Source organism: Miscanthus floridulus, chromosome 7, assembly GCF_019320115.1.
Source record: "Miscanthus floridulus cultivar M001 chromosome 7, ASM1932011v1, whole genome shotgun sequence".
Taxonomy (NCBI): Eukaryota; Viridiplantae; Streptophyta; class Magnoliopsida; order Poales; family Poaceae; genus Miscanthus; species Miscanthus floridulus.
In genome coordinates, this window is record NC_089586.1 from 129,769,806 (window position 1) to 129,779,633 (window position 9,828).

A 9,828-nucleotide genomic window follows, 5' to 3' on the forward strand; every position below is an offset into this window, starting at 1 on the left:
GCTGATTTAGTGTGAGAGAAAAATATTGTTCGTTGGCTGATAAGCTAAATACCACCAAACGAACAGGCGGTAGGTTGCTAGTAAAAAGTGGTTAACTGAAATTACCCTTCCGAGTCCCATCATTCATTAGTCATTATTACTAGAGTAACCATGTGTGATAACCAGGTTGGAAAAAAAAACCCCGATAACCCAGCAGGAGCTGGCTGCATCTGCACAGCAGCATTGCTTTGCCTGCTTGCCAAACGCCATGCCAGATCAAACAAGCAACCACCCTTTTCCTTTCTTTTCTTTCATCAGTCATCGTACACATGTATGCATGCATGCTTCAAGGACCGGTGAGAAAGCATGAAGGCAGAAGCCGGCCAGAGACCGTTGTGAGCCGTCGTGGAGATGGTGCTGGTGGCAGTGGCATGGCAGCCCCAATTCATCAATGTTGCTCCGATCCACACCTGTCAGTCAGTCAGTCACTGTGCACACACGCCGTGCATGTACAGCACTGTGCATGCAATCTGAACGAGAAGAACCAACCAACCAATCAACAACACACAGCCAGCCACAACAGGCCCACACGACAGGGGCAGTACGTACCAACGTACTAGTAGTACCTAGCAACCTACTTTTCAATAGCAAAGCATGCAAGCCGGCCATGGCATTCATTCATATCATACCACAAAAACCTGGCAATTTGTCGGCAGCGATTTGTCGGCAGCGGCTGCAGGGGAAAGGCAGATTTCATGGCAATTACTGATAGCCTTCAGCCTTCAGGCTTTGGATTGGATCCCATGGCAATGGGCCAATGGCCGAACACTCCACTCCAAATCCAGCAAATGGCGGCATCAGCAGCAATAGACACTGCAAAACAAAGGCATCTGATGTCAACACTTTTCGTTTACATCTTTACCATCTTTCTTGTGAGAAATGAGAACCAGCCAGTCTGCATGGGCTAGCTTTATCTACTGTTCACAAGTACCAGCGAAAAGCTAGCTGATGATGGCATGCAATGCAAGCGAAAAGGCACAATGTACATACGTACATATACAAGCCCGAAGCAAAGCAGAGAGGAGTCACAAACATTTCTTTGCCCTGCTGTCAGTGACTCAGTTCAGTCCCCATGCAATGCAAGTATGCAACCACCATTGAATTGTTACTGGAGAGACAGGGCGATGTAAGTATATGTAACAACAGTCACAGCACCGAGTCGGAGCTCGCCCTTAGCTAGAAAACAAGAGGACCGAGGCCGACTGCTGTTGTGGTTTTCTTTAGAGGCCAGATCACAAACAGTGGCAACTTGAGAGTTTGGAGAGGAGCGCGAAAGAAATTACACTGCTGAGTTGCAGATGCTCCAGGGAAATTCACATGCTCGCCTGAAAAGTGAGCAAAAGATGAACAGAGCTAAGCTACCTGCCCGGCCATGGCTTTAGCCACCACCTGCATGCTGGCTACTCCTCCAGGTCCCCAGTGACCTGTAGCATGCCGCAGCAGCGGCAGCGGCCCGCCGCCCCCTCCCCCGCCCCCGGCCGGTATCATTCAGCAGCACCAGTGCACCGTCTCCTCTGCCTGGCACGTGGGCCCACGTGGCACGCCCACATGGAGCCACTGTCGCCCACATGGCAATGGCAGCCACAGGCCACAGGAACCCTAATAATCCAACCAGGCAGCAACAACAACATCAACATCAACATCACAAGCAAACCTCCTTTCTTCAAGCAACAGCAGGAGTAGTATACTACGTATCAAATTGGTTTGAACTAACTGGTGGAGTGGCGCGAGACACCAGGGCAAAGCTCCATGTTTGATGCCGTGGTCTTCAGCTTCACCTCAAATTACTCTTTCCCAAATGTAACCGTGATATGAAGGCTGCTCAAGAGATTCTCCTCTCCCGTTAGTTTTTGCTTATGCAGGGCCCAAAACGTGCCAATCTCGAGGCGATGACAAGGCAGTTTAGTCTGGTTGATTCCTTCACCAAAATAACCATGCCAATGGGCAGGCAACATTTGTCTTACTGCTAAGCATGTACTACGTTTCAGCCTAGTGGCATGGGAGTACTAGGCTCTAAGCTTGGATTAAACTAGACTCAACTAAACAAAAGGTGTCCTCGAATCAAATAAACAAAATGACAGTTGACATGCACACTAACAGGATCATCTTGTGCCTTTTGAGATGTGTGGACAGGACAGGACAGGCTCCAAGAAGCCATGTGCATGTTTTCATATCTTTTGCACTAGACCATGCAATGGACTGATTGATCCAAGCAGGCATAGGTCCCCACCACAAACGAGACAATCTCAACTACAGGCAGCATCAACAAACTAATGCTGTGGAAGTGTGGAGCCATGCAACTTATTATTTTTTGTCTTGTGTGTGCAAAACGGCTACATATAGACACAACAATGGCATAATTCATTGCAAAACCATTAATAGTTAACGGCTAGAGCAAATATCAGAGATCAAAACAGAAATGTAAACAAGGTAGAGACCCATTTGACATCACATTTCAGCAAGTAATAGCGTGAATAAATGGAGCAGTGTTACAGCAGCAAGTATCACACCAGCAGCAACATTAGGGAGCAGAGGCAAGATTATTAGTTAGAGGACAGAGGTACCTCACTAGCAGTTAGTCAGATCTACAACTGTCTCTTCAACCAGGTCCTCCAAGACCATGGTGCAGACCGCGGTGTTGAGATCAAACATCTCTAACCGAGTCGTGTCAGCGCTGGCTGCCTCAGCCACCTCCCTCTTGAGTATCATCTCCAGCAAGAGATTTCTTTCAATAGCTTCGCCGGGAGGATACTTCTCAAGTATCGACCAGTTCCTAATGACCCGCCAAATTTCCTCAGCCGCCAAATTACTGGAACCATTCTTGCAATCCCCGTGCTCCGAAGAGCATGATCTACCCCAGGGGTATGCAGCCAGTTCCGCCATCGAAGCAAGCTCAGTGAGTGCTTCGTTTACGGCGTCAAAAAGAAGCCTCTGTTTTGACCGTCTTTTCCCAAACTTAATTCCTTCATCATAATCTGAAATCTTCTCAAGCAAATCTGGGTCCAAAGGGTCAGCTAATATGCAACTTTCTCCATCCATGCCACAAGAGTGGACCAGCTTTTGGATAAAAGTCAGTGAATCTAGATCTTCATCAGCCTTTGAGAAAAGCCTTGAGAGTCTCAAAGAATTTGGCGACATGACTTCCAGCGGGGGATCCTCCCATGACAGTGACCGTGAAAATGATCCGATCAGGGGAGACCTCGACAAAGCTTCTGCACATATATGTAAAAATGCCATTTGAGATAGACCATCTTGCGCTAGACAGCTAAGAGTTTGATGAAATGGGTTTTCAGGCTTACGTGGGGATGAAGTTATGAAATTTTCAGATGAGTACAGTAGCCTCCTGTTATCACATATAAATGGTCCATCTAGTACAGATACAGGACTAGGTTGGTCCTGAGGGTCACCAAAGATTCCTGGGGCGCCAAGACTTGAAATGGAGGAAATATCCTGATACAGCAAAGCTAACTATCATATTTTGGACTTTTGAAGGCTACACAAGTGATTGTACGAAAACCATGAGCACCAGATTTAACAAGATAGATGTTGAATTACCTTGGCAGGGATATTAGCTGTATCATTAGTATCACAAGAACTAGTCACGAGTCCTTGCACAGTGTTCTTCTCATCTGTATTTAGACAAGTACTTTGTTTCTGAAGATTCTCTAGCGCAAGATGGCTCCAGCCTTCCTTCACATCACCAGTAGTCACAGCCCCTCCATTCTTGAGTCTATTGCTCACAGATGGATCTACCTTCTCCCTAGTCGATTTCTTATTTTTAGAGAACAGGCTAGAAACTTTTTCCCTAAATGATGATGACTTCCTGATTCTTTCCTTTTCAGCTTCCTGAGCGCCAGAGGCTAATCCATTTGACTCAGCGACTCCATAGGACAAAGAAAGTGGAAGAGATCGAGATCTTGGCAAACATGAGAAAGGCTCTTCAGGTTCCAGCTCAGGTGCTGGGCTCCCCAGTGTTTCAGCCCCAATTTCTTCATGGTCCTTGACTTTCGGTATTGTGAGCATGTCACCAAGTGTGCCTGTACTTCTGCGACCTTCCATTTCTTCCTCACTACTGACTGTTGATGATACCATAGACCATCTCTCTAAAATCTTCTTCTTGCCTTCCCTAACTACAGATGGTTCCCTTCTATGGGATGCCTGACTAGAGCATGACGCAGAGTAAGGACTTCCACTTCTACTCAGCAAATCCCAAGAACGACCAGAAGTCGGAGTGCCAAACTCCAATTCCTCACTTGTTTCACCAGACATCTCTTTTGCAATCTCAACTTCTGACTTACTGAAGGAGTCATCTCCGAAATAAAAGTCAGGGTATTCACATGAGAGCATGCTCTCTTCATCTTGCTTGTCTTTTAGCTGCATCCTCATCTGCCAAGTGATCTCCTTTGCCAACCTTCTTGAGCACACGGTTTCATCAACCGTCATCATACTTTCTTCTTCACTATCTTCTGCTGATGATAATGAAGACCTCGCAATCCTGGAATCATGAGAATTTGAGAGTCCTGGCTTTAGTACTACAATTTTTGTTGGCTCAGACAAATTTGAATTTGCTGGGGAAACATCTAAACTCTGATGGCGCCTGTATCTGTTACGTTCGCTTTCATCTCCATCTGAAAACAGTTGTCTCCCCACAAGGATGCTGCCTTTTCTGTTTGTTGGTTCTGATGGCTTCAGTATGGTTATTTGCTTTACTTCAGAAGGTGGTGCAACAGGCTGGAACTCATAACGGTTGCTTGATAACAGAGGATTTGGCTCATCAAGGAACTCCAAGAATAGCTCTCTATTTGAGCTTAAAAACTGCAGTGCATCTTGGAACTCCTTCGAATGAAGAAGCTTCTCATCCGTGGCTAGACGCTTCGCTTCAGCAAACTTCTCGCGAACAAGCGACATCCTCTTCTCACAACAAGGCTCATTTCCTAGGTGCTTGCTCTGGATGCTATTGATTCTTGATGGTTGGTCACCAGAACCATTCCAAGTGTGCTGATGGCGTGCCCCTACCTTTTGGTTTTGGTGGCATTTGCTTTCCTTCTTCGGCTTGAGATTCCGGTAGTTCTCTTCAAAACCACCACAATGATATTCCTTATCCAATTGTCTTCCTAAAGGGAAATTAGATTGCTGAACTGGAGCGTCATGTAGACCCATTAATCTTGCAACAACATTCAGTGGCTCCTCATCAGGCATCCCTTCTTTCCACATGTCCTGCTCCATGAGCATCTTAACAGGTGTCGCACCAGTCCTTTTAGTAGGTGAGTTGGATCTTTTAGTAGGGGAATTCCTTCTTGTCTGACTATCTCTCTGCAGGTAAATCATAGAAGATGAACAAAATTGTGTAACTTCCAGTTGTGCGCAAGTTTTATTTCAATGAGAAAAAACATATAAAAAAATCGTCATACCTGTTTATCTTCAGTCTGAACTGGGGGGTTAATTGCCATCTTGAAAGTATTACTCCGGTCTTTTCCGGCTGGAGAAACTGCAAAGCATATGCTACACTGCATCACAGATTTTGTGGAGCATAACCTTGCACACGCTGAAGAAGAAGAAACCCATCCCAGGGAACAGAAAAAATCATGCAAAATTTACAAAACCATGTAGTGGAAAAGGGTAAGAGAAATAGGTACCATCTCTATGTGCCTTCTCGGTGAGCATCTTGGTGGCAACCACGCCATTGCCGAGATCGAACATGTTGATCATCCTCCCCAGGCATCCCGGGAAGGGCGCGAGAACCTGAAGGTCCTGCTTCTTTCTGTGCCTCTTATCCTGAACCCCTTTCATTCACAACTTCCTCCTGCAAATCAGAGCCATAACTCATCAGATTCCGTAATCAGTCGCCATCATGCTAGCAGTGACATACATTTCAAAGAAACCTTTTGAAGACGATAGTGAGAGAGAAGAACCGGACAAGGCAGGAGCGGAAGAACGGAACAAAAAAATACAACTGATCAGCTGCGTCCAAAAAGCGGCTTCCACATCACGAAATCCGACGAGGAGGCAGTGCGGGAGCGCGAGGAATCAACACGTGAAGCGCGAACCCCCCCCACGCCTTGCTCCCCCGAGGACAAGAACAAATGTGCAGGGAACTATGATGATGGGAGAACGGCGAACAGATCGACGGACGCCACGAGAACTCATTATCACATATTCACATTTCGCCCGCCGGCCCCCGGAAAAGGCCACAAGAAACGAACTAAAGCTAGCGGGGATAAAAAGATGCGCCGCGGGCGTGCAAAAGCTGCCGTTGCGGCTCTCTCTCTCTCTCCGCCTAGCTGCCTTTCTCTTTCGCTATGCAGGCTGCAAGGAAAATGGCTCCTCGACGCAGTAGCAATCTCCTCGCTTTGGCAGGAACTTGCAAGCTAACGCAGCGGAAACAGAGGGAAGGAAGGAAGGAAGAAGCTTTGCCAATGTCGCAACCACGCCGCGAAAGGCGGGCGATTTCCTACCCAACGAACCGAGGCGCTGTGTGCCCGCAGACGCGCCAAGAAAGCTGCGACGGCCGGAGCAGCTAGCTTGGGGCGCGGAGGAAAGGCACCGGCCTTTTTATTTTCTTGCCCGCTCGAACGGACGGCGACGGACACAGGAAAAAGACCCGACCGAATCTCATCTCATCGGACGAGACGCAGCGGTGAACCGAATAATAAATTACGGAGTACATTACATGCAGACGAGAGAGCGGCACGAATTGCGTGATTGGGACGGGCAGCGCGGAGCAGAGCAGAGGCGCATGTTACCTGGTCGGCGGAACGGAGCCGGCGTATTGTCGCTGGTTGAGAGAAAAATACTATTCCCACCGAAAATTTACGATCTTTTACAAGCCACAGCCAAACGTTGGCGGGGACGCAGCCGTCGTTATCCCACCACCGAGGAGGAGGAGGACGGGGACAGGGCGCAGCAATGGCAACGGCGAAGTCGGCAACGGCACCGGAGCCAATGGGCGTGGCGGAGGGAAAGCTGGCGATGGCGCTGGTCCCCATGGATGCGGCAAGGCAGAGGTTAGGAGGGGAGAACTAACTACGGGCATTAATTACTACAGGATAGAGTGGGAGGCGAGCAGGTGACTGCGATTAGATCGGATTAGAGAGGAGATTAAAAAAAGGGTAGGAGCGAGGAGGAGCTCCGTAATCCAAACCGAACCCCAGCTCCAATCGGAAGCGCGGCTGAAAAGGCGCCGCTTTTGGGAGCGACAGGGACGGCGAACGGTCACCTCCCACCACCATGGCACCACCCCGGATGAACAGCTCACCCAACCCAAACCAACCCAAAAATGGCAAAACCCACCACGGCCACCAAGCAGAGATAGAGAGGAGCGTAGGAGGGTGGGGTGACGGACCTGCACTGCAGCAGCTACGTTGGCGCGCGACGAGGAAACCGCGGCCGCCGCCGCCGCGGGCGGCGGTGCGGTGGAGGCGGGGCCGGACACGCGGATCTAGCGTCCTCCGCGCCTACCCCGTGTCTCCCCGCGGCGAGGGCGAGGGCGAGCAGAGCAGAGTTCCCGCGGCCGGTGGCGCCTGTGTCTTGCTTGTCGCTGTGAGGCAGCGCCGGCCGGACTGCGCTCAGTCGGCCGGGCCACGTCCGTACCGTCAGAGACAAAGCCGCCGGGCACCGGTTGCAGTAGGCCGGAGGTATGGGGCGGAGCCCAGCAGGGTGGCACCGGCGAGACCGAGATCGTGGCGCTGTGCTGTGCTGTGTTGTGGTAGAGCGTGGAGGGGGGAGACAGGGCGACAATGGCAGCTACCGTGAGTGGGGAGGGATGGGGAGGGGAGGCAAATGGCAAATGGCAAATGGCAAATTGGCCAAGGGTCCGGTGACTGGTGAGGGAGGGAAGGGAGGCAGGGCGCGATGGGCACACGGCACACGCGGACGGACGGACGGAAGGGGAGGGCAGGAGGTAGGGGCGTGGCAGGTCACGTGAAGCACCATTAATGGGCCGCGGCACCAGCCGCTCTCTCTACCCCTCTCTCTACCGGTTCCCTCTTCCCTCTACTTGCTTGTGCGCTGCGTGCTCGGGCTCGGGGAATCGAATCGCGGGGATGGAGTGGACGGCGGAGGGGATGTCTGAACGACCATCCCATCTGCTCATCCTTCGTGCTCATCCCAATAGGGCCACGTTTAGGTGGCCGCCGGATTCACTGTGCGCCACTGTTTGACTAATTATGTTCAAAACGTTTGTCTTGCAAGTATAATCTAATTATGCAATTAGTTTTTTATTTCGTCTATATTTAGTACTTTATATATGTACCACAAATTTGTTGTGACGAAGAATCTTCTTTTTGCATAGTGCCAAAGTTAAGAGCTCGGACCAACTAAACAAGGCCTGGATAGTAGATCAATAATAAAAAAATGCACTAAGCACGAACGGGAGGGGTGCTGCCCGAGGACTAGCAGGGATGCTCTATCCATCCACCGCACGCATGTTGTGCGCGCGGCCGGCCCGCTCACAGCCACAGTGCTTGCCTCGTCGCCCTCGCAAGTCACTCACGAGCCTGGCTAACTGAACTGGACTGGACCGACCTCAGCTCCGCTCGATGATTGCGGCCGGCCGGCAGCCTTCTCTTCTCCCTGCTGCTCCCATGCCATCCCTGCAGTGCAGGCTGCAGGGCGCAGGCTCCATTTCACTTGCCCTCGCTGCTCTCTCACCCTCTCTCTTTCTCTGTCTCTCGCTCTCGTAGTAGGGGTAGTAGGGTAGTGTTTAGATGGCGTTTTTTTTTGCAAAAGGCTACTGTAGCACTTTTCGTGATTATTTGATAATTAGTGTCTAATTATGGACTAATTGAACTTAAAAGATTCGTCTCGTGAATTTTGTCTAAACTGTGTAATTAGTTTTATTTTTTTATCTATATTTAATGCTTCATGCATGTGTTCAAAAATTCGATGTGATGAAGAATCTTGAAATAATTTACAAAATTTTCTGGAACTAAACTGGACCTAAGTTTGTGCAGTCTTCAATCTCCGGATGGACAGGGTAGGGCACTGGGCATGTTCGTCCGCCTCCTTCCTTGCTGAACCATGCACCTGCGCCGCGCGTTCATGGTTGCAAATGGCCATTGTCTGCCTGGCGTGCCCGGCCGTACGTATATCCTGTATCTTCCTGCTCCCTGCTGTGCTGCTGCAGCATCATGCCATACACCAGTCGCCATGTGTGGCCGTGTGCACCTGGTCATTTCGTGCATTTTCAATATTGGTGGGTTGTTTAAGAAAACACTGTTGATCGACTGATTTAGACCGACACCAACAAACGAACAGGCTGACGATGGAAGGCTTCTTCTTACATTTTCTAACCCCAGCGTGCAATTAGGCTATCCAAAAACAACACCCACATAATACAAGATCTATTCGTCCTTTTTTAGCGCTATGGACAAAAGATTTAATACATATTTAGAATCTTCTCCAATAATTAGACTTAAAAGAGAATCCTTTCTGTAAATAAGTTTCCAGGAGAAATGATGTCCATATTTAAACTGTGCCTCTCAGACAACCCAAAATAAATCTTCTATATAGATACTCTGTTGAAAGCTAATTTTAAATCCCTTATTATCCATTTTGAATTTGAGTCTTACGTCGGGGAACGGGACCCAACAGAGCGATGCATGTACTGGTATTATGCATACTTCTTCCGTCCAAAAAAAAAATATTGAACATAGAAACCAATGTACATATAATCCTGTAAAGTTATGCCCCACCAAAGTGTGCATCGTGCAGATTTCCTTCCCGCACACAGAAGCATCTGGATGGAGCGCTCCGGAAGCCACGCGTGAGCATTGCAGGCTTGCAGCCCGC

The 9,828-nt window shown here is 49.2% G+C and overlaps 1 protein-coding gene across 6 annotated transcripts; it reads right to left on the minus strand.

Annotated features, from left to right (window-relative positions):
• Nucleotides 1–525: 525 nt before the first annotated feature.
• LOC136467957 (uncharacterized) lies at nucleotides 526–8,000 on the minus strand. Of its 6 annotated transcripts, XR_010761656.1 has the most exons (8): nucleotides 7,382–8,000; nucleotides 5,676–5,842; nucleotides 5,451–5,584; nucleotides 3,595–5,352; nucleotides 3,339–3,489; nucleotides 1,754–3,251; nucleotides 1,034–1,638; nucleotides 526–852 (listed from the first exon to the last, which is right to left on the minus strand). XR_010761656.1 is itself a non-coding variant. In XM_066466801.1 (7 exons), exons 2-6 carry the CDS (start codon nucleotides 5,827–5,829, stop codon nucleotides 2,608–2,610), a joined length of 2,841 nt encoding a protein of 946 aa, XP_066322898.1. In that variant the 5' UTR covers nucleotides 5,830–5,842; nucleotides 7,382–7,999; the 3' UTR covers nucleotides 526–852; nucleotides 2,604–2,607. The 6 variants fall into 6 exon arrangements, 4 of the variants coding, with proteins under 4 accessions (XP_066322898.1, XP_066322901.1, XP_066322899.1 ...); XR_010761655.1 differs by having other exon boundaries at nucleotides 1,034–3,251; XM_066466801.1 differs by lacking the exon at nucleotides 1,034–1,638 and having other exon boundaries at nucleotides 2,604–3,251; nucleotides 7,382–7,999.
• Nucleotides 8,001–9,828: the final 1,828 nt, after the last annotated feature.